At 38.5% G+C, this 25,856-nt stretch overlaps 1 protein-coding gene across 3 annotated transcripts in view; it reads right to left on the minus strand.

The window, feature by feature from the left end:
* spin (lysolipid transporter protein spinster) overlaps positions 1 to 24,732 on the minus strand; it is a 160,258-nt gene extending 135,526 nt beyond the window's left edge. The window contains exon 1 of one of the 3 annotated variants that reach the window (XR_014441796.1): positions 24,356 to 24,730. Coding sequence is in view for 2 of the 3 variants with exons in the window: in XM_083124126.1 (XP_082980252.1) it covers positions 24,356 to 24,638 (283 nt within the window). In the remaining variant the exon portion in view is untranslated. Of the gene's footprint in view, positions 1 to 24,355 lie in introns of all 3 variants that reach the window. The other 2 variants (XM_083124126.1, XM_083124125.1) reach the window with 2 other exon arrangements.
* Positions 24,733 to 25,856: the final 1,124 nt, after the last annotated feature.

Here is a 25,856-nt window from a genome sequence, read left to right on the forward strand (position 1 = left end):
GGTGCTAGTTTACAATATATGATCAACCATTTCTTTGTCGCCTATTGATTCGTCAAGGCAAATTTTGTCTCCGCAAATCTCGCAATACTTAGCAGCCAATTTGATATAAACAAGCAATGTTGCCAACGTAAGGTAAAAATAAATCCCATGCCCGATTTTATGACTCACCCTCGTACATCGAAACACCCCTACGAGGAAACAACCCCTCTTTTAGCGGCGTGATGAGAGGAGCGCCAACGGGGAGTGCAATAGCCCCACTTTGTCATAGCGCCAGAAATGACACTCATTACTGCATTGTGAAAGGGTAGGCAGGCGGGACTGAAACAAATTGTTTTTAAATGACTGAATAGCGACCACAAATAAGGAAGAACCCCGTCCTCGCCTCAAAACATTAGATCATGCCCGGTTTGGAAGCGGTGCGTGGTGTTTACACTTGGGAATGCTGATCTTTGAGCCTTGTGAGCTATTCGGTCGAAGTCCTCGCATCAGCAGATTCCTGCAGAGTAGGCAATCATGTGAATGTACTTTCACTTAGGCGTCAAATAATATAAACAAAAACACTCCGACATAATGTTGAGTTGCTCTTGCAAAACAAAAACGGCTGGCAGATAACTAAGACAATGAAAGTTATCTCTGAAAATACTACAGATAGGGAGAGTCATCTTTGATGCACTGAAATAAGATATATATAGGAAAGGTAATATAGATAAATTCAATTTATTATCATTAACTTACGTCGGGATAAATTGTTTTTGCATTTTATGGAAAATATTTTAACATAAGGATAGAGTGAAATATTTACTGAAATTGGATGCAAAGTTACAAATTATATAGTATCATGATACTTTGTAATTTCCGAATAATTTTATGCAACGAAACTTATATCAAAGAGAATAGGAAGTAATACATTATTTATAAATCGTCAATTTTCATGATTTGGTTCGCGAATTCTGTAACAATTTATACTGTATTTTAATAATTCAAATGCAGTTAATATATTCACATAAAAATAATGTACACATTATTCTTGTATCTGCATATTACGAATTATTACGTGTTCCTGTGTATCATGTAAATGTTTGGCTGAAACTTTGGACAGGACAGTAAGTAAATAAATGCACATACAATTTGATGGACTGAAACATGAGCCACTGCAGGCCAGATGGGGAAAAGAAACTTCTCGCACACAAAGCAAAGTACAGAGTGTTCATGAAAAGAATGCATCGATTTACTGCGAAAGTTTGACGTGAAATGTTCTCATGTGCGTGCGTACTGCTATTTATGGGGCTATCTTGGGATTGGTGATGGAACCGAGACTAATGCTTTTGAAAGGGTACATTTTTTTTCATGGAGACATGTATTTTGTACAACATGACATGCAATTTATGGAATTTTGAAGCAACATAACTTTTCACTACACCAACTACTTTTTTCTAAATTGACCCGTGATCTACAGTGCAGCGGAGCTTCTTGAAGACTCCTGCCTTTGGAATGAGCGATTCTGTGTTCGTTCTGTGACGCGGATCCAAAAATTTAGAAAATGGAAAAGTGAAGGAGGGAAATTAAGGGAGAGAGTTGAGGGGCGAACCAGTATAACTTACTATGTTAATATGTATTATTTATTCTTTAACGTTGGACGTTGCTCGTGTCAGCACTCGATTGATACCACCTCAATGTTACAGATCTGTTGTCATGGGCAGATTCATTAATTTTGAAATTAACAATCTCCTGACATTTGTACTTGGGCATCACACAAATGGTAAAAAAAACACCTTGTTTACCTGGCGGTTCCAAAGGGCGGAGAGAAAGAAATAATAATAAAAAAGACAACAACCACCTGTACTTCCAAGAAGTCGGTACATTCTGCACGTGACATGATATTTTCAAGTTTTGTGCGTGCGCGCCTTGTGATAACCGTGCATAAAATCCCGCACGTTTCAAACCGACCCTCCGAAAGCATAATCAGCAGATTTCTCAATTCTAAAGTATAAGCAGCACTTCTATTTTCACGAGAAACAGATTACGTCATATTGAGTCGATCCAGCTTTACCGCAGAAAAAAAGTACGGTAGCTGAAGGCTTGCAATAAATTATGCCCCTTCAGTCACTTCGCTCACCAGTATTGCTAACGCTGGGTTCGTGCTTCCCTTCCTCAAACAAGCGAAGGTGTCTGGTTTCTTTTCAAACATGGGTGCCAAGAATATTTGTGGACTGAGGAGAGACGATACAGAATTGATTTAGTAATAAGAGTAATATCACACTGATTCAGAAACTCCCTGGCGTTTCAAGGTATTTCAAAATAAATTTACAGAACATTACGTACTCTTTAAATCAATTTAACTTCGTCAACAGCATGTTTTTCAAGTAAAAACAGCAATGATGGTTCAAGAAACATTTTATGACAAATTAGAGATTAAAATACAGGAGACAATCCAGATTCGGTACAAATGAAACCACATTTCATTTTCCCAAGTTTTCAAGGGCCGTAGCAATTAATTAACATTAATTATATGGGAAACCTATATCCCATGCGCCAAATGAGCTCTCTCACACAGTAACACGCTTACAATCATGCAAAATCTGCAAGTTAAAAGTAGGGGGTAGTGATTATGTTTGTTCTATGCCAGATATAACATTAAAATCTCACTTTGGAAATGGGAAAACACTTGTTTTTTTCAGTTGTTTTGCTGTAATCGGGCACGTAGCCAGGGGAAGGGCTCAGGGGGATCAAACCATCCTAAACCCTACAAATATCAAATTTAAATAACATACAATGATAATTAATTTTACTTCATTAGTAGGATTAAACATATTATATTAGTTGTAATATACTGAGAAATATATCTTCAGGGCCTCTGCCTACGCCCACCCAACCCGCCCACACACATACATCTTTAGATGGCGGCTGCTGATAAAGAACGAGCGCCACATAAATAACATTCTGGTTACGGGCCTGGCTGGAATATTTATTAACTAAAATTTCTCTCTCTCAAAGGTTATCATAAAAAGTTCTTACATAGAGACGAGACTGTGTCTATCTTAGTGGGGTCTCGGCTCGCATCAACCAAATTTCTCTTCCACGCTTTCCTCCAGGCTCCAGCCCGTTCTTCCCAATTATTTAAATGATAAGAGTCGGTAGGGCGTCCGAATACAAAGTCTGAGCCTCCTGATGACCCTAGCTTCACCCAGCTGTAAACCTGGAAGTAACCCTTGGGACAAAAGCAACTGATATGTGGTGCTGATCACATCACCTCCACTCGGACATTGATATAAAGAACGTATGGAACCTTCCCACTTCCTGTGTCTTCGTGGAGCGATGTTTATGGGACACTTTTACCTATTTTACCGTCTTGTCTAACATGTACCTCGTGTGCTGCTCCTCTAGAACTATTACAAACAGCCTCGAATGTACCTAGAAAGCATGGTGGAGCGAATCCGGAACCTTCGTGGTTCCGCTCAAACGCCTTCTTTTTATGCAATTTCTCTCGAGTCAATGGCCTTGGCCTCGGATTTAGACTTTCACTGATTCTCCCACGCAATTTGCATTCTGAGGACACGGACACGTGTGAGATTTTTTTCCACGTACATTGTTGATACTAAAAACAAACGGAACAGTGCAAATATTCTTCTATTCTTTTTCTTATTTACGTCGCCCTTCTTCTACGACAATTAGGATGGAATACGTAACGTATAGCGCAACCCACGAGTTCCTGCCGCGATCGGCGCGGCACAATGCGAGAGTGTTGCTAATCCGTTCGATAGAAAAATCGCTACAGTGCGCCGAGGCTCAGCTGTTACAGAAATCAGCTCTATCTAACGTTGAGTTTTGTACGCCATGCATTATAACCAGGACTGGGATTGATATGTACAATCACGGACAGTTCTGGGTTGTAACAATCTCATTAACTTTCAATGGATTCGTTACACCCCAATAGTGTACATACATATGAACTAAAACTTCGCTAAATATGGACTAACACACGCGTAAAATTACCCAAAATGATGCAAACAAGACGTCTTCATAGCGATTCATTATTTGTGTAATTTCAAATAAAGTACAGAAAATATCTTTCCATTGCATTAATGGATATGGTGGCATTTTAACTGTTCACTCCCAATAAGCCCGTCCACACTGGTACTGGAACTGCAACGATATGTGATTGATACACGACTGACAATACCACTGGTTTGAGAACTAATAACCTGCAAATGCGTTAAACCGCGACAATTGGACCACAAATACTCCTTAAGCAGTATTATTGCCTCTCTGTGATGGGCGACAGTCGGCTACCTTTGTTGTACATTTACAAACTATGCCGGCTTTCGCAACAATAACAAGAATAAGAAGTTCATATATTGCCACGAGACAATTAAGCCGCGCGGCTTCTTCCTTTCTTATAAACTTGTCACCCATCAAAGCATGCCAATTTAAACACAAAAAAAATATGCATCGCATTAGCAGCAAAAATAACAGCTTCCGTCATACAATTTCTACAAAAACACGTGCCGGAGCCGAGAGTTGAAATTCTCATGCAATCACATAAGTTATTTCGTTTGAGCAATTCTAAAGTGATGAAATATGAACAATAGTACTGCAGGCATTATAGAATTTAACGTTCACTAACCAAACACATACACTTTCACATACACACACGCAATACACGCACAAAACGTCAAACCAGTCAAATACTTAAAATAAAAATATGGTGCTTCCAATCCCACAAAACTCACCGCCACTTTGCCTTTCTTCTTCCGTGATATATTTAGTGCTTCATTAATACAGTTAGCACCACTAGTTACTAGCTAGCCAATGAACATGCACTGCACAAAAGCAGCGACCACTACGTCATGCTATATTGCCACATTACCGTCCCTGTCGAACGCTGTGACCCGCGACCTGGAGCGCTATTCAGTTGTTTTCAATGTTATTTGCGCGAGTGTGTCCAGTAATGGAATGACACTTGGCAACAATGACGACGAAGGTTGGCGAACAGGGTAGAACACGTGATTCTGAGAGAGAGGGAGACGAAACGAAAATTGGGATCTGCGCAACGGCAAAGATACCTGTGTTGCGCTCTACATGAAATTCATGACGGAACACCTATTCCAGGACTCGAACCCTGATCCTATAGCGACGAGATCGTGAGTGCAACATTCATAGCGCTCGTCCATCTAGGTGGCCAAAAACAGTACATTGGAGGTACATTTCCCTCGGTGTAAGGGAATTTTGCAGTAATACGAAGTGAAGGGAGAAAAGGGGATATTCTCGACGGAATGTACATGAAAACATCTGAATCACTTATACAAGCATTTTATTCGACACTATTCCTTTCGGTTTCTCCTCGTCTATTGCGGGATATCGGTTTCTCCTCGTCTATTGCGGGATATTTCAGAAGTATATACATATATTATGGTTAAAATTTGTTGCTATTAGACAGTTTTAATAACTAATATGTATTATAAAAATTAGAGTAAATCAAGAAAAAACGAAATAAAGTGAGGTAATTTCTCTTAAAAGCGAAAGTTTTACCCTCTGGGAGGGGAAATGCTACGAACTTACGTATTGCAATCGAGGCAATGACTGTGTCAATGACGCAAATAAGATACAGTCAGTCATTATGGGTGGTTACTAAGCACCAGATAAAAATCGTTCTTCTTACGGAATAAATTTAACAATTCTTAAGGTGATAAAGATGTAACCAATTCCCACGCCCACTCTATTCCCGACACTACTAGTTGCTGCAAAACCAGTAAAGTTAAATATTACATCACTTTTTAATCTGTATACTTGGATTTATAATTGGTGTAATTTTAGAAGTCGGATAGACGCGACTTAATATTGGTGGAAAATTGATAAAATGTTGAGCCATTACTTGTATTTTCTTTACCTTCCATCGCTTCTCTAACACTTTCGGCTATTTGCAACGATGAGTGAATGAATGATTACTGTGGCGGCGATTGGGTTCCAAAACTTGGGGGGGGGGAGGGCAGTTTACTTTCCCTTCCTAGATAATATTCAGCATAGTGAGAAGGCAAAAGTGGCAAAACGTGTGTGGGGGGATATAAAAGTGATGTCTTAGCCAGGTCTCGGAACCTTGAACCTTCCCTCAACGAGCGAGCTGGCGCGAACATTAATGTTTTTTTTTCTTGCTTAAAAACATTTTTCGTGATTACTACTTCGCGAGCGCAACAGACAATTTTTACGTCAAAAACTTTCCAGGGCGCTCTGTCGTAATTACACTTGAAAACACAAACTCCTTTCAGAAACTTCTATTTTCTGGATTACTTTTGTGTATTTAAACATCATTGAACGCTTACATAAAGTTCCTCGAAACCGTTGCAAAGTATACAAAGCGTAAAAACAAATACACAAGCCCAACAAAAAAGTGGCTTAATGTACACATAACCTACGAAAACCTAACCCGATATTTACGTCCTCCGACTTACCAGCAATTATAACCCTCGTGAGGGAAGAAGGCCCCTTTAGCGGATTCCTGAGAAATAGCAGGGAATTAGGAACTTTTCGAAATTAGACCTTTACGCTTTACGGAACGTCAGAATACAGACTCCCTCCCACTTAGACCTCACACCATGATTAGCTCTTTCCTGGCACTGAGCATGGAATCTTGCATAAACTTATCAGCGAGGTCGAAGACCAACAAATTTGGAGAATCGGTCTTTACACACAAACTTGACATTTCACACGCGAAACAAATTACCATTCTACATAATTATGTTTTCTGTGACGGTATTCCGTTCATAAACAGTTGCAAGCAGGCGCGGATCGACGGGGAGGTTGGAAAACATTTTATCACCAAGTTTAGAAGGCTCAAGCATATTTTTAATTTCCATTTTTAAGTCCACTTTATGATCATGATACAAATAATCGGAACTGGACCTACAAATTTGAATCTGAACCCTTGTGAAATATGCTTCAAAAGGGGATCGATCGAACCCGAGACAACTTGAGAGAATAGGTTCTTGTATCCTCTTATTGACTTTACTCCTCATATCTGATCGTAAAGACAACCATCTACTCCAGCCAAGGACCCCAATCTTTGCAAAACAATACGCTAAAATGTAGATTATGGAAGTCAGCTTGGTTCCTGTTTGAAGTACATGTTTACAGAAAACGGTGAAGGTGTAGGTAAGAACTGAATCTCCTTGATGTAAGGTACCCGACTGTAAATTCTAGATCCGCCACTGGTTCCAAGTAGGTTTCCCAAAATTTAGTTACGATAGGTTTGAGGTCCACAGTCTTGAAACGAGATTAATAATTTCGTTCAAACGCTATACCACAGTGTTCCCACTAATTTTACAAAACCACATTTCCAGATTTTTTCAGGTCTGAAGGCCACGGTCTTCCAGGCGGCTTTTCATTGGACGACGCGGGGGCAGTATGTCGAGTTCCATTGCCGTTGTGTTCTGGCTTTCGAGCCCGCTAAATTCTTTTCAAGTTGCTCCTCAATTGTCCTTACGACGATTGGTCTACACCGAAATTTTGAGCACTTCAACCGTGAACTGAATCCGGGACGGCTTGCACCAAAGGCGATAGCACTGACCATTCAGATGTGCGGAAGCCATTTTGATAATTTTCTAAAATATTTTTCTATCCTTCAGCGAACCAAATTGCATGTATGCAGTTTCATTTACTTCTTGAGATATCGAAGGTTAGACATGTTGACTAGCAAGCGCTCTTGTTTAACAGTCACACACACACCAGCAAGGGGATCCTTTTCAGAACGTTACGTCAGTATCTGGATGTTTCTGTCTGCTGCATATCTGGTTTCCATCTTCAGTAATATTTATTTTTTTTCCTTTAAAAGAAATCTATATGTATCTATTATTGACTAGAGCAGAAAAATTGGCATCGTGATCGAGAAGTTTGAAATCGTATTAATAGATAATTAACAGATCTTTCTACACGACAAATTTCGTATCTTTGGTTCCAAGATATCGCAGCATTAAAAATATATCGATCGTTCAGTTTCAATTGTTTGATCTATACACACACGTGTATCTACATTTTGATTGGCCAGCCACCTCTAAGCAGATCCCAAATTGGGTGGATACGAAAAGATTTGTTATATTCTAAAATTGGAAATACTTGTTTACCTGTTGACACAAATTTCCCACGCATTCATTATAAGGGACTGTGTGTGTACATGAGAACATATTTAAGCTTTTAACCCAAAAACGTGGCCTCGCTTACTGAGGTGACGCGCCACAAGGCCACATGTGTTAACACGCTCCTGACTTCCTCATGTACACTCAGAGCAGAAACCACACTTGCGTAATCGAGACTAAATCTCGGGGAGAAAAAAAAATTACATGTGCTGGACGGAAAGAAAGCAGTGCGCCATCACTTTCGCCGTGTTTCTTATTTCCTTGTTTGAACGCGGAAATGTTGCAAATAACTACATCACATGATACATGGCTAGTTCAACCATATTACTCTGGACTGAAACGTCGAGGCAAAAGTTATAATTATCACTTGGACGGTCAAGCTGTGCAAGTCGACCTAGCAAGTTAACTTATATATCGAATTAGGATTTATTGTAGCTAAATAAAATGCAACACGTGGTCAATGCAGAGTCCCATCGCTACTGTTTCGCTAGCACTGCTTTGAAGTAGCTCCCCAGTGCTTCAACACCGACATTTGGGAGTTTCCACGCGGGATCGAACCGTAACTGCTAGTTAAACATTCGAATAATACAACTACCTTCACATATTCCATAGATTAACACGAAGCACTCCAACTTGCGCCATACATGAAGATTCTTGCTAAATAACAAGTAACGTTTAATTAAATACGACGGTGTCAAGCGGGACTTTTTTGGCAACTGATCACAAACTGGAGAGACCCGAATATACCGGGACGGTGGAAAACCTCGCGTCTTCTCAACTACGGAGGTCACTTACCTGCTTTGTAAAAAAAATTACTCAACAAAGCAAATATGTTAAAATAAACGTATCTCTCCAGCAGATTTTCAACCATTTCCGATTCGCCCAGTACCAACACCAAATCTCAATTCCCGATTCATTACTCAAACTTCTATTCATAATCTTCATAACTGCCTCTCGAAATCGGGACTGCATATTTATATGTTGGTAAGAATTGAGCAAACCATTTGGTATCAGACATTAAATTAGTAAGGATTGACTCAGAGCACAAACTGAAAGTTTAATTGCATGGTTTCGTATTTATCTTGTCTTACGACCCTTTTCTAGGGTGTAACAAATGAAATGATGACTACAAATATATGAAGGGTCACACAGACACACACCAGCTCATGCCATGACTCTAATCCAGGACAATCTGTGGTGGCGACACCCCCTGTTAACAAACCCCGTGGGAGACGAGATTGTAAGTCAGGCACACTACGCGCAGTGGGATGCATAAGTATTGCCACGCAAATTGTCCATTACTACGTAAATGCAATCAGTGGCAAAGCCTGGTCAAGAAGGCAAACAATGCAGTATTGCGAAAAGGGGTGGGGGATAAATTGCCCCAGTTTTTGTAGGAAAGAAAGGCTATTTTGAACAATAATAATATATCCCCAAATTCTTACTGAAAGTACATGCATCTTATTTCTAATTTTTTGGTGACGTTATTGATATAATAAAATACTTGCTATTACTTACAGCTATTCGTATACAACAATTTAAAACATCCATGTTTATTTTGGTAAATTAACAACACCCCCAGACAAAAACAACACTCACTTCAGCCATTCATTCTTCCCACACAAATGGAAGGTGTTCCGAAACTAACAAAAGTGATACCAACATCGTTGTAAAAATTATTTTTCACGGGAGAGTATTTATAAAAGAATCGACTTGAAGCTTAAAATTATGTTAAGCTTTGGAATAATAGGTCATTACAGCAAGAAGAAAATGCGCCCGGTAATACTTTTTTTTTGTAGATAATGTATCATTAATAAAATGAGTATTTCGAGTTTGATAGCATTTAGAACTTAACGTTTTTGTTATCTGCAGGTCTCAGAAGTGTGTTTCATTTCTTTCTGTACATACGTTTTATCGAAAAAAAATCAGTTTATTGAATTTGTTTGCAAGCAAACTCACGATAATATCGTGAGACGAGAGAGGTGTATGGCGGACAACAACAAGCTGTTTTGCAGATTCCAGCGCTCTCCGTGCCAGGGACACCCTTGAACGTCGATATTATTGACACGTTTTACAAATGGTGAAACTTCAAGTAATGCTTTCAAGTTTGTCTACATGGAATTTGGAACAGTTATAATTTATTTAAATAATTCTGTGTTTATAGACTGCCCCGTGGCGGAGTGATTAGCACATCGTGCTACAACGCCAGGGGTTCCGGGTTCGAATCTTGGCCTGGGCATGGATGTTTGTTAGTGTCCATTCATCAATTTCACCATGTCATCACTCATCCCCATCTTCGCAAATTAGTCAGAAGTGGCACAAAAAAAAAGCGAAGTAAAATAAAGCAAATTCAACCTGTGTTTATAACAAAGCAATTATTAATCTTCGAGATAGTGTTAACGCATATATGCTTTCTGCTGGCTCGACTGTTTTCGAGAAGCCGGCGAAAAGCAGAGCTTTTGTAAGTGGTTTGGGACCAGTACCGTCATCAGCATCTACCCTTCGCCAGAGGGTGTGTGCTGCTTGCCAACGGGCTGCTGAAGTTGGCACACGTAAAACTTTGCGAAATCGAGTGCGATAGAAACTAAACATTATAAAGCACTCACTCAACATTAAGAACATTAAATAATATTTTAGTTGTGCAGGAAGTGCTTGCTTCGCTAATAAATGCACTTTATTTTACCCAGAGAGAGCATCAGGAATTGAAACAAAACGCCAAACAAGCTGCAAATAACTTCTGCACCAGCACCATCATGCAAGAAAAAAAAATGAAAATGGCCATGACAATTTGCCGATGAATACTTGTGCATCCCACTGAACTCTGCCACGGAAGCAATGGTTTGCGGAAAACCCTGAAATTCGTCCGTAAACGATAAAATTAGAACTGGGGAAGGAGAGTAAACTTACTACTCTCGTTTTCATTCTTGTTGAAAATTTAGTTATCTATTGTTATTTTCAATATTAAAATGTTACTTTGTGGGTTACGCCAACGCAAGAGCTTTAGTTTCTGCCAAAAAAAAAAATTAAAAATAAAATAAATCTTTTCCGCTCAGGTGTACAACGACACTCATCTTAAGACATAAACCTGTGTTATGACGAAAACGCCTCAGAAGCACAATCAATTTCAGTGAATAAGACAAATTGCACTCTGCTCAGTAATCCACCTGAATACCTTCCCACCTCGCGGTTTTGGGTCACCGGCTCCGCTTCCCACGTGTTCCACGCCACTCGAGCAGTCCTTACCGGTGTCGGCGCTCATTGGCTAAGAGCGATCATACGATGACGACGGAAACAGACGAACACGTGACGTCACGCAAAATCAGGTGAGCCCCGAGCCGTGCCCGAGCTGCGTGTTTTGCGACCTGCGCCTAATCACCGGCGTAAAGAAGGAAGGGGAAAAACTTTTTCGAGGCGTAAGCGACTAAAAGCAGTTCCGCCTTGAGTAGACATTGAAAAGGGAGAAAAATGAATTAATAAAATAAAAAGGCAGGTATACGTAACTCCCAAACCCTTTACTTTCTAAATAGCGACAACATACCAAGGCCACTCTCGACCAAAATCTATTGATATACACAAAACGAAAGTAGAATACAATGGTGGGCTCATATGTGATCTTTAACAAATGCTAGACATCCTAATATACGTACTTCAAAGTTTTAACGCTCATTGAATTGTTCAATCTCGTGGAGAGGTTGTTCCAGAACGCGTTTTGTCTATTTTTAATGATTCTTACAGACACAACTTAAAAACTGGTTGCTTGAAATTGTCAAGTTATGATTTTAGGTCTTTGAGTGCGCCGAACGCGCAAAAAATTGAAAAGAGTAAACGACAGGCGCCCTGTGGGTATATTATCAATGTATGAAAAAAATGTTGCGCTCGGAATGCAAACATTTCTGTAAGAGCCACAACACATCAGAAAACGAAGTACAGATTAATATGTTTGAACACAATCTCCTTCACTGAAAAATATTTGCGTTTCAAGCAGATTAGACAAAGGAGAAACTGGGAAACTACCACGCACACCTCTCCAATCGCCGCCGTGAAGATCTATGTGAGGGAGGTGTTATATAATTTATATGTCAAGACTGGGAGAGTACAATTGATTTGAATATTGAGAAACGGCAAGGGAACTTGGGAGGCCACTCATAAAAAAGAGGGGGAGGAAGAACATAGTGTTACAGTGGAATGTATCAGTATTACTAAGCAAATCGTCCATCATCATATCCATTCTCTCTGTTTTATGCAACGAGATCTTCAAGAGGTGAAACAACGCCCCAGAAGCTGCTGACAACCTCCGCACCAACTACGTAAAAATGTATTCATCAAACCAGTAGGATGCGAGAGAAAGATTAACGAAATAGTCATGGACAATCTAGAGTAATACTTCTGCATCCCACTTTACGTACACTACTTGATCATTTCATCCATTAGATCAAAACTGGGTTATATCCATAAGCGTTAGGAAAATGGGATAGAGGGTCCCAGAAAGTGGCTGTCATGTTACATTTTTATATATTTTGTACTTATAATTTTCTTTCAGTGAATCAACAATTGTTATTACAGAAGCAAAAGATATTCGCAGCAACGCCAAAAAAATATATTTTTTGCGTATTTTCTGTTTTACGTCGCCTGTCTGTTTCTTTAGACTACAAGCTGGATCTGCTTCGATGGGAAGAGAGACTTATACTCAAGCGCTCGGCTACAGGATGCGAAGACTTCCAAATTCAAGCAGTATTTGGAGGGACATGTCTAATGATGGGCCAATGAAATAGCGCCAAGTCGACGGTACAGCTGGTACAACTCGTCTCACGTCAGCACTATAGTAAGTCAAAAGTTCTAGCCAGTAAGAAGTTACACCTCATAAACTATACGACACTGAAGGAAGGAAACATTGCACTGCAACCACTACTATCACAACGAATAAAAATAAATCTTTTTTTAAGTGGACAACCACTAACAGTCCCCCCACTTTAGTAAACAACCAGCATCGCATAGTAGAAAATATAATGAATCAGCAATACGAGATACGTCTTCGTGTACAAGATTTCCCAAGGTCGTCCGATCTCAATGTTGTTACGAAATTCATCACATTCATTTTTCCCTTGTCCTTGTGTAACAATAGCGCATAAGGAGGAACGTTTCGTAAGACTTCATAATGTGTAAGTTGCAGTTCCGATCGCGACGCAAGCAGGAGTAATCACAAGAAGTTCTAACTTGCTGACTGAACATACTCTGATATAAATTATGAAAGCTCTTCGACTACTAGAAATCGATAAGTCCGAGGTTCTATTCCAGCCTTAATTGCCCTTATTGCACAAACAAACGTTACAATGAACTTTTAATTGGGAAAAAGTTTTCTGTCTACGTCGAGTTTTGCTCATACAGGATACTCGGGAGTCGGGACTGCAGATTAAAGTTGAATGCGAACCACTGTATTCGTGCCTTCACCGAGAAATGAACCACACACACCTCGATATAAGACGATCGGGGGGGGGGGGGGGGGAAACTAGATGACCAACACTCGGTCACATATTTAAGGGAGAATTCCAACTTTTGACATTAAGTTTAAGGAGATTTAGTCTTGACAAATTTTACGCATTTTTAGAGATAAGACGCCACTACTGCAAATATTCATGGGGATGGATAATATTAAACAAAATAATTAATTTACATTTTATATAATATACAGGTCACAAAAATTTGCAAATGTGCATGTTTCCTAGTCCTGACTAGGGATGGCCAAATCCGGATTATTTTGGCCATCCCTAGTCCTGACCTATATGTATTTGTTCACTGATGCTGCACAACCAAGGATTATTTATCTTGTGCAAATTTCAAAAACTGTCTACAACTATACTCATAATTAATTAATTGCTTTCTATGGCTCACATCGGAATGAATATAAATATACGGGAGGAATAGAATGTCAATACGGGGGCCGGGAGGATAAAAAAAATGCCCTAATACGGGAGAGTAGGTAAAGCTGCCCTCAACTAGCAATAGACCGGGTGGTAGGTAGACTTCCGATATCTCCTCCAAAGATCCCTGGTATAGACGTTCTTTGCCAGTGTCCCTTCGTGAAATTAATCAAATCATTTTCATCGTCGCGATCAGATAAAATCGGAAGAAAAGAGCTCCAAATACATAATGGACCGAACTGACCTATTACAGTTTGTATTTTGTTGATTAACTTTGCTTTCGCATAGCATTTTCTTTTACAAAATAACTTTCTTGTGAACCACAGAAGACCTACATCCAAAGAGGAGTTAGGATTGGACTACCGACGACTTTCCTACTTGCACAAGTTGAGTAATACAAAATCAGCCAAAAGTGGCAGAAATGGGACATAAAATAAAAATACAAAGACGTCAAAAGGGAGGGGGGGGGGAATTCGAAGCCTCGCAGAATGTACTAAATAAATGAAGGGGTCACTCTCTCCAAGGAATATAAAATGCGCACTGGAATCTAGTATCTCAGTCTGAACTACAAGAATGTGGGATATGTAGAATAACCTGCGTTGTTAAAATCCGCGAGTCCTTTTCGAGCACAAGAAGGGTCTGTCTACTTGTCCACTTTTCTTGTTCCGCGTTTTAATAAATGGGGATATACCTTCCTTGTTTTAACTCCTCTAAGTGTTACATTACGCTAAAAAAATATAAAGCAGCCCTCAAATTCTTGTACACCGTTACGGTTTACAGGTATTTCTTAATTTTTCCTAGTCCCTTGAGATTCACTTAAGATAAGGGCGCTAACAAGGTTTGCCAATTTCCCGTCTTGTTCAGAAAGACCCATTAGAAGAATTCCGGACCTGCCATATTTCAAGACAGGACAAGTCTCATTTTACTTTTGAAGTTCACCCTGTTATAGAGGGTATCAGTCACATTAAACCGGTAAAATATATCCGTTGACAGCTTGAAACTGACACGGACAGGATCCTATCCCCCATAACGAAAAAAATTTCTCTTAATCCTAGTTTCTGTTGCTGAAGCACACTTAGGGTGTAAAAATAACCAGCAACACAGTATGTCCCCAATACCTTTGCTTCGGAGACTGCAACTTGCTGAAGACTGACTACAGTGAAGAAAGACTGAAATACCGTGACTTTTCTCAGCGTTTGCATAACGGAACACGGATTCTCTTCTTCAGACACGGTGAAACGATTTCAGACTATAAATTTTAGGACGAATGGCGTAATAAAAACAAGTTGAGCATGTTAAAGAAAATATTAACAAGCAGACTTGTGACCATACAGTTTGCTTTAAGACATTTTAGGCTAATCAGGACTGAACCTACAGTTTAAAATGTGATTCGAATCGCCGTGCGATGTGCTTCCACCAGGAACCGAACCCAGGATTCCTTGATGACAAGGTAACTACAGTCAATATAATCTAATGATACTTTTGGTTCTCCATAACTTTAAAATTAAATTAACATTCAATAAAATAATAGGTACAACATGGTCATTCCCTGCTTACATCTGCATGGTTTTTGAGTAACTTCGTATCATATGAAGAAAAGAAAAGTTCGATTTTATATATTGTGCCTCACCATCCAGTGCTCAAAGTCCCCCACACAGAACAATATTTTCACAAGGCATGCCCCTAGGGTGACCAGACACACACATTCAAAAAAAAAAGAGGACATAGCATGGTAAAAAAGGAGGACACTGCAAAAAAATGGCAATTCATTTGCCATTACTCATAATTTCATCAAGAAAGTACCAACACTTTGCTGGCATATAATTCTATGATTTTTTCAATAATTTGACATTTCCTCAGGGGTGCCCACAGATTTTTGGGGGGCATTTTTTCCATTCAAATAATATAAAATTCAACATTTATATATTTTTCCAAAAAATATATAAATATTTTGCACCTTAAATACACCATATTTAATCCATTAGAAGAACAAAAGAAAACGTTTAAGAGTATTACCTAAGGGGTATAGAGAAATATCCAACTCTAGCATATTAGGCCTTAATTGACATGTGGGTTCTAGGGGGATTCTGAATTAATTGTTGGGGCGGGCATTTTAGTTAGAAGGGGATTGAGCATTAAATTGAGGAGGAATCCAATTCTTGTGTATTAGTATTGTCTTAGACTGTTGTGGAAATTCTGGTGTGGAGACTGAGAATTAATGTTTTGGAGAAGGCAATATCCACTCTTCAATATCAATAATAAGTCTAAAATTGGCATGGAAATTTTGGTGGTAGGATTGAGTATTAAATTTAAAGGGGAGGTAGTGTTAAATCTTAGATTGTAGAGAGATTTCTGTAGTGGAGAGTTCAAACATTAAATTTTGGAGACTGTATTTAGCGATATGGTATCCATAAGTTTTCGACCCCGAACGTCTCAAAAGAGAAGCTGGAAAAGACTAAATATCTCGGGATCGCAATCAGGAGGATGATGTGTTGAGTGGAATCGTGTTTGGTGCTTTTCTGATGTGAATGTGAAGTTTTATACTAGATCTGCATTGCAAGACAAGAGCGATATTCTCCGATATTCATTAATAACATCACTTCTTAAAATATAATGCTTAGTGTTAGTATACTGCTGAATTTAAAACAGGTGCACCATTTGGAACAAAATACATATAATCCACATTTCTAACTTCTTGTCACAGGAAAATTTTACGCATAAATTAATTGAACAATTAAAAAATATGGACAGTTCAACATGGTATTTCATTCAAATAGACATCAATTGTTACATATTCATCCAAACTATTTTGGGGAGATTATGATGAACAATTTTAGGGGAAGCCTTGCGTGATGGGCACTCCTGTTTAGGGAGGAGGGGCAGATCAAGTATTGCTCAGTAAATACTTTGTGGGTATTACGATATGGTTTGAGGGCGCGAATAATATCATTTGCGGGGGAGGGGCGCATGATATGATTTTTGGGGGGATGCACCATTGGCCTTGGGGGTGGGGATGGGCACCCCTGCATTCCCTCTTGCCTTTAAGCAACGAAAGCAATCTCCAAATCTATTATTTAACACATGACCATTATAACTAAGATATCTATACTTTGAAGCACAGAATTTTACTATTTTTCCAATTCTTGGATATTAGAATGCAATATCTCCATAAGTGAATGCAAATGTAACAAGTAAGCTTAGCTTAAACTTATTTCCAAGAACCTAATTTAAATTTTAGGTAGTTTAGATTGGGTCAAGAAATATGACTTTAATACCACGAACATTTCTAGTACTCTTTCAACAGCAGGGGAAACTGACAGCCACCTTACACTTTACCTCATAATGGTTTCTTCCATTATTTAAAAACTGGATATTTTCTTGCAACATCATTGATGAATTTACACTTTTGCTTCGTTATCTCATAAAAGTATGACTTATTAATCAAAATTCTCACTACACGCTTCTGTATCGTGTATGTATGACTCGAAAATGAACTCCCCGACCTACGGCGGAGAATTTAGCACACTGCGCCACAACGTCAGAGGTCACGGGTTCGAATCCCAGACTGGGCATGGGTGTTCTTTGCGAGTGTCCCTTCATCAAAATCATCATATCATCGCTTATCCTCATCTTCGTGATTATCAAAAGTGGCAGAAAAGGGAATTAAAATAAATCATATCAGCCAATCAAAAAGGAACTGCTCAAATTACATGTGTTTCACAAGCCTCAGATTGCGAAGCAACAATTTACAATAATAGAGTTTTTGTGTCCAATAACACTGCCATGTTGAATTTCACTTGGGTAGCTATGAACGATCCTGTCCACAAATAAAACAACTTGGAAATGGTTCGGTTAACAGCTGAACTAAATGGGCTACACTGCTGGAGGATATGAGGGAGAAGATTGACTCCAGTGAATTATTGGCTAAGGAACAAAGAGCCGAATTGTTCGAGATATTTATTGCACATAGTAAGGTGTTTTCAGAGAGGCCTGTACAATCAACAGCAAATGAATTAGGAGAAAAAATATTTTCTCTACGAAAAATTAGTTGGCAATGCTTCGAACACCGAGGCAATCTTGATAAGAGGCTTGAGGAGCGTCGAGCAAACTTTCCTTAAAAGCACAACTCGACTCCAGTATCGAAGGTCATGCTACACGTGGATTGGCAACTTTCGGGAGCATGCTGTCTGTCTACACAATTCTCCCCAAATGCCTGTTTGAAGATGAACCTTCTGCTCGCATTTTATTTTTCAAATGTAGTTCTGACGTTGTAGTCATTTTACAATTATTTGTATTTGTTCTTATTTTGCTTTGCTTTTATGTCACCTTTACAATTAATCGAAACTATGAAGATGGATGATAATGAGATTAAATTGATGAAGAGACACTTAAAAAAGAGATCGCCAGACCAGGACTCGAACCCGGAACCTAAAGCGGATAAGGTGGGGTGACCGTCAATAACTCCCGGCCATGAACTGTAGTATAAAATTTGTAATTGCTCAGGAGTATTTTTTGTTCTGTTCATGACTAATACCTGCTTTCGGACACTTAATTTATAAGTGACACACTTCGTTCGGTGGGGACAAGCCACGTATTGTTTGAGAGGAGGGACACATCTCGTTCATATACTAGATACAATCATGGACTATACTTGAAATGTGACGTGCTAAACAATACTTTCGGAGATCAGTTGGACATAGCAATTTTGATATACAAGTTGCATTTTCTCTACTCATTCATTATGCCTCATAGATAATCTCGCAACAACGCAAAATGTTTTAATTGACTCGAATTCACAATGACTAATATATACTGGACCTACATATTTTAAATGCAAAATCTAGGTGACGAAAATATGCCTCAACACGAAATGAAAATGCAATATTCATTCAATACACTAAAAAAGCTAACCAAAGCAGACATTTAACAACATTACACACGTAACGTTTCCATCCTCTAACAGAGTTTTTGTTGGTGTAAGATTCACATGCCGTAATAGGATTATCATTCACTACAAAGCAATAGCTATAAACATGAGATAAACCTGAAATGAGCGGTTAGAATTCACCATAAGAGAAGTGCAGCAGGTAAAACAAAACACATATGTAAGGAAGAGGTGTGTAAGTGTAAGTTTCTATATGAAAATTGACTGAGTGGTAGCACTAGACGGTTTTACGTCAAGGATCCTAGGTTCGAATACCGGTCTGGGCATTGGTGTTGTTTCTGAATGTTCTATTTATTTTATCTTCACGGATCTTCGTCGTCGCGATTGCCCGAAAGTGGAAGAAAAGCGACGCTAAATAAAAATAAAAAAAATGTGAAAATTAGAAGGTTAATTAAGAGCTGATAGGTAAAGTATACTCTATGAGCGATGTTCGATAGAAGTTCTGTTAAGATGTCAAACCTATAAGAAGCAAATAGCGAAGTTGTGTGAAGGATTGAAGATAAGCTTCGATAACATGGTCACCTGGATTGTCTCGAGCTGAACCAATAAATGGGCGATGTTTAATCCCCAAGGCCATTCTGCAAAACGAATGCCAAAAGAGGTTCGTGTGTGGATTTGGTCACCATGAAATTGTTGGGTGATGATAAGTGAATGGTATTTTTTCTGTTTTCGTTATTTTACGTTGCTTTTCTACCTCTGGATCTTGAATGACGAATAAATTAATTTGGTGAACTGATAAACACAAAAAAGCCAACCCCGTGGCTAATTGGTTAGCGCACGCGCTTCGAAGTAAGGTGAAGATGTGTCATTGTCTGCATCCCACTTCCATCTATCACATCTTCAACCTTCATCATTGCGATTATCCGAGACTGGTAGAACAGTGACGTGAAATAACAAAAATATCACCCTTGGTGTCGATTTCAAAGTTTGAAGTATTGCTGTTTTTGCATTCAATAGCGGCTCTAGATTGTGACAGTGATGTGAAATACTTCTGATTTTATAAGAAATAGTAAAACGGGAAGAGCGATAGATATTCCTCTATTTTCAATTTTCTCTAAAACTATTTTCCCCGACTGTGGTGATAATGAATTCTATGTAGTATGAGAAATATACTTTAAATTAATTTATACTAATTTATGCATATGCAACTGATTAAAGAGAGCCTCCACGATGGTGCAAGGAAATTGTCGCCGCATTGTAATCAAGGAGTTCTCGGTTCGATGCCCGGTGGAGGCACATAGTGATTCGGATTCTAGTTTAAACTGTAGATCTCGTCCCGGTTTGCCTATTTGTGCATAAAACTCAGACTCAGAATGATTAAAGACTTTTCGAAATATTCTGTGTGTATCGGAATGGCAACTTTCTTCAGAACGAAAATGAATTCGTAAAGCAATAATACGCACAGCACCTCTAATTACCCACTGCCATTCAACACGCTACTATTCGTAAATTCAGAATTATTATTTTAGGGTTCAAATCCTGGCATCTGAAAGAGGGACACTTGGCCCCAAAAGTTTCAGGTTTGTTAGCATTTACTAGTTAAGGATATTTTTGTTAAGCTCCTGGGACCTGAGGAACAAAAATATAGATCTTTTAAAATGATTTCTCAAATTAAATGTAGAAATCATGCAGCACACCAGCCCAGGGACGCTATAGCTTATTCATGGGATGGAAAAATTGTCATTTCCTGGTCTCAGCATGGAGTTCTATCTCTGCAGTGTTTCCTTATCAATTTAATGTAATTATCATCCATCCTCATAGTTGCGACAAATTATAAATGTGTCATGGTAAAAACAAAGCAAAATAAGAAAAAACATATTGTAACATTACTGCAATGTCAGAACTACGTTGGCAAAAAAAAGTGAACACCAGATCATTTTCAAATAGGCATTTGGGGAGAACTGTGTAGAGGTAGACAGACAACATGCTCCTGAAAGTTGCCAATCGACATAACCTTCGGTACTGACGTTGTGCGTGGAGAAAACTTTGCTTGAGGCTCCTCAAGCGTCTTATCACAAAGGCCTCGGTGTTCGCAGCATTGCCAACTCATTTTTCGTCGAGAAAATATTTTTTCTCCTAATTCATTTGCTGTTGATTGTACATACTAATGAGTAGGAGTGTGCTGGACAGAACTTTTTTTGGTTGGGATGGGGAATTTTTTAAAATCCTGACGTTCGGGATGGGTAAAATCCAAAATTTCCCGACCAAGCCCGGGAAATTTTCAAGAATGGGTAATGATAAAAAATTTCTGATGCTGTGGAAATCGCGAATTTGGCGCCATTTCCCTTTTTCCCCATTTCTGAAATAAAAGCTGAGAATTTCCGAGAAGTGTCAAGACACTTATAATGCAGAAAACATCAATAATTAACCACTTTTGAAAACGACCATTTTGAAGTGAACTGCTCGGAATCCCGAAATGTCTGTAAATCATTTCCCGAAGTCGTAATTGGGACGGGATTTTTTTTACAGACTTTTCTGGATCTTGCACATTCCTACTAATGACTCATTCGGGAAAGTGATCATGTTCAGCTCCCAGATGCTAGGTGAACATTGCTCTCATATTTAACGTGCCCCAAGTGATGAATACCATTGTGTGGAAGCATTCTCTATGCAGCACATTTGCTATGGTCAATGCTATACTCTTTCCACAAAAGGAGGACATGTCATGACAAAAAAAGGACGTCTGGTCACCCTACATGCCCCACCCCCAGCTACTCCCAAGCTAACATTTTCCACTTTAAGCGCTGGTTCCATCACGTATGTTAGCAGCAATAATGAGTTGGTTTGATTCAAGAGATGAGAGCATGCAAATACGAAGATTTCTCTCTATAAGCACATATTGAACAGGTTTTCTAATTAATAATTGCATTTTTGGCAGAATATTTTTTCATCTAGTACCATATGCTTACATCAGTAGGTTAGGTGGTATTATTATTATAATTGTGTTCCAACATGCTTACAATGTTTCTATGCCAGTACGTTATAATTGTTGTAATTGAATGCCTTGGTACTTTCCTTCATCTTCCGCAGCTGCAACTTATTTTTCACAATGTAACCTCTCCCAAATAAATATCATTACACAATCAGTAATTTGCTGATTAAAAAACTAAAAAAATGCATCTGAAAAATGTAAAACTTCATAATCCCTCTATTTTTTCCATTAGCATTCAATTCTTTAACTTTACATTGAAGGGTGGTCGATCAAGAATTACAGCTTTTGTTTCCCCAAGAACATTGAAGATACCCAAATAACAAGAAATCTAATCTTAAACTGTTAAATTAACTCACCAATATTTTTTTTTTTCAAAGTTAGAACCTCCAAATTGTAGACTAGTTCACAAACTCTAAACTTTCCACATATACATAATTTCTTGTGGATTTCGAGTTAGTTTTATGTCGACTTTATGCTCGCACAGGATAATTCGAACTGGATCTACACTTTAAAGTGGGTCCCAACCCACTATGTAAATCCACTGGGTATCGAACCTGAGGATCCCTTGTTTACTAGATGACAATGTTATGACTATGCCATCCCTGAAGCCCTATTGAGAATTTTGACACCAAGTTATAACTGCTTGGAGCCATTTTTATATTATTATTGTGCTCACCACCATACACTCTTTTATTGTGTAATTAATTTCAAGGAGAAAACATACATAAATCGGAAATGATGAATTGGCAAATTGGGACAAATAAGGTTGAAGCTAGAGCTAGACAGAAATTTTAAATGATCAGCAAAGGGATTATAACAATGTTCCACTAAAAAATGTGTGTCTTGGGCAATTAATGGAAAATGTCAATTAAACTGAAAAATATTTACCAAACTTTTGGAAATCTTAACTAGTTTACTTTCTTATGATAAGAGTTCACTTTTTATTTAGAATCACATGTCCTTCAATGCATTAAATAAATGCTCAATTTTCACTTCACCATTTTTACATGACATTGGTCGCATCTTAAGTACAAGGACAATCTTGAATTCTGGAGTATATACGTCACCTTTAAACTCCACTTACTGAGTGAGTGTGAACCCTATCGACGAAAACTTTCATCTTGTACCAGAACAATTTATAAATCTGCAAAATAACTTCATAACGAAGCAAGCATTTTGATTTTTAATTTGAAAGAGGAAGTTCATGAATTTGTTTTAACCAAGTGACCTAAAAAAATCAAATCAGATATAAAGAATATATAACCTGGATTGCTCTGGTATATTATTTTAGGCATCACCTTAAAAATCTGTTAATAATGCAAGTTTCTACACATTTTGAACGTTTCTTGTATAACATTTTCCAATAAGTTTTACAGAACCATGAAAAAAAATCAAGTTGAATGACTGTATATGAGTAAAGCATGAATGGAAGCCAGTTTATTCATGTAGACAAGGCTCTAGCACCGAAATTACAATTTTGAAGGACTGGCCCAGAAAAATTGTAGTGCCAAATTTATGACAGGATGATTCCTATACTTCATTAACATTACAATCATTTTATATCCCTCCGGCAGCGTACATGAGGTTCATAAAGAAACAGCACCGGAATTGCGTTTTTTTACCTTGCGTGTTAAATTCTACTAAATAGCCCAACCACAAGAAGCACATAGTCCCCACTTTTCTCTTTCTCAAGCAGACGTTTACCATCAACGATTGACCAAGATTTTTTATGACATGCGCCAGTTCTTTTTTTTATATAGGCTAGCTTGTTTGTAAGTATGCAGCAATGCTACACGAAACCTACTTACCCAAGAACCCTATAAATTGGAGTAATCTATATTTAAATTCATTGTCGGCTTATCTTATTAACCGTGATGATTAAATTAATATTTAAGGAATCTATCTTTGTACTGAGAAAATGTCCCTCCCGCTTTTGCCTTGTGTGTAATCGTGTCCAAGTCTCGCTCTGCTTTTTATGTGTAAGTAAACACTTTCTATAAAGATTAATACAACAAGCATGAACCCCTAGCTGGTGTGTTTTCATGACAAGGTTAAGTTAATTTTCGTATGTAAATTAACACTTTCCAGAAATCACATCTGTTACTTCGTCAACCGGTCCTTGCACTTTATACCTCCCCTCCTTCAAAATAAAAATTTGGTAATGTAAAATAAAAACGTACGAAAATGTATCCTTGAATATCACACAATGTTAAAACAGTGTCGACAGATGCTGTGCAAGTATAATGCAGCAGCAACAAAAAAACACCACTCTGACCAGCAACAGTATGTTGCAGATCAATTGTACGTAACGAAAAATTCAAACATGGAACACTACAACTGGAAGGATAACCACGTGGAAAGTGCCCACAGAACACAAGTCTAATTGTGATACAGTAGAATGTATTCCTTTCCCAGAACTCTGCACTGTACTAACCTGCAAGTGTAAACCTGTCCATATAATTTATTAAATTCACCAAACACAAGATTGTCACGGTCACCGATTGCCGCACTGTAATCCCGCTACCGGCGCCACACCTTCCTTTTCTACCAATCTTTGCATTTCCATTGCCTTCACCGTCAGGAACACATGCACTATTTACACTGTCGCAGTCTACACCTCCCATAAGCTGTTGATCAGAATTATTTTGAGGCAAGCTTGCGTCCCCCATGTTCATGATTTTTAAGGAATGTCTGTCCACAAGCTTCTGCGCGGGCATAGATGTAAGTGGTACACAAGCACCTTCACACACACGTCGAGTAACACTATACAACGCGAACTAACGTATCGCGGCAAGGCTCCGAGCCATGCACACCCATGTCTGCTGCTTATTAGTGGGGGGAGGGGTGGTGTGTTCAGGAGCAGAGTTGCCAGTGCACTTTAGTAACAGTTTCGTTTTCAGTTGAACATAAAAAGGAACTCGGAATTTATTTATTTATTGGTCTTTTTCCGTAGGCTCTTGGTGAACGGCATGGAAAACGTCAATTACAGAAATTGTTACATTTTATAAAAATGAAATTTAATAAATATTTTCAAAATACGAACTCTTGCAATAAATTACACTGTACTTTGTAAAGCTACAACCTAGTGCGACACTTATCACTCTACATATTGCCAGAAATAAAACAATCACTTGTTCTTTATTTCTTGTGTATAGAATTTTCACATTTGTGTGCACTACTTTAAATTGGAATCCGACCGTGCGCCAGGAGCCAAGGTCGTTCGAACAACCCCTTTCCCTGAAAATGGGGCTGTTCACTGCCAAATTCTTGGGCTGGTGATTGTCACTAAAGTAAACAATTTCTCGCTGAAATCGATAATAAAAATGGATTTAGTAAACTTTTTAGATAATGTAGCGAGTCGTAAGTTTCAGAAAATAACATTCCTGTGAAGCCAAGAAAGTTGTGATATGGGTCATTCCAGCTGCCGTATACAGAGTGTGTAAAAATTTCGAAACTACGTTGTTTTTGTTTTTTTGTGTGTAATTAAACAGCAGGTATCCGAATCGAGGTGTGTCTGTGTGTGTGTGTGAGAGAGAGAGAGAGAGAGAAAGAAAGAGAGATGATTTCCTCCCAACCATAAGAGTATCTTGACAGGAGTAAAGGGGCACTCGCCCCCCAAATTTTAAATAAAATTTAAATTTCAAAACAAACAAATACATCAAAACACACGTCATCTGTAACAAGAGACGTCTGTCAAAAGGTACAATATTCTTAAACTTATCAATAACTTCATTTACATCAATAGAATAGACTAAGCTTTTTCCTGTTCCACAAATAGCAAGAGCAAGGCTTCCAATCTATCCTACTTCTGAGTTGCTCTTAATTTAGTTTTAACTTGGGTAAGCTTGGAGAAAGCTCTCCCACACGTGCAGCTTGTGACAGGTATAGAAGAAGGGCGCTGCAATACAGAGTAGAAATATCTTCTTTCTCCAATG

Source organism: Lepisma saccharinum, chromosome 6 (assembly GCF_977018435.1).
Source record: "Lepisma saccharinum chromosome 6, izLepSacc3.1, whole genome shotgun sequence".
Taxonomy (NCBI): Eukaryota; Metazoa; Arthropoda; class Insecta; order Zygentoma; family Lepismatidae; genus Lepisma; species Lepisma saccharinum.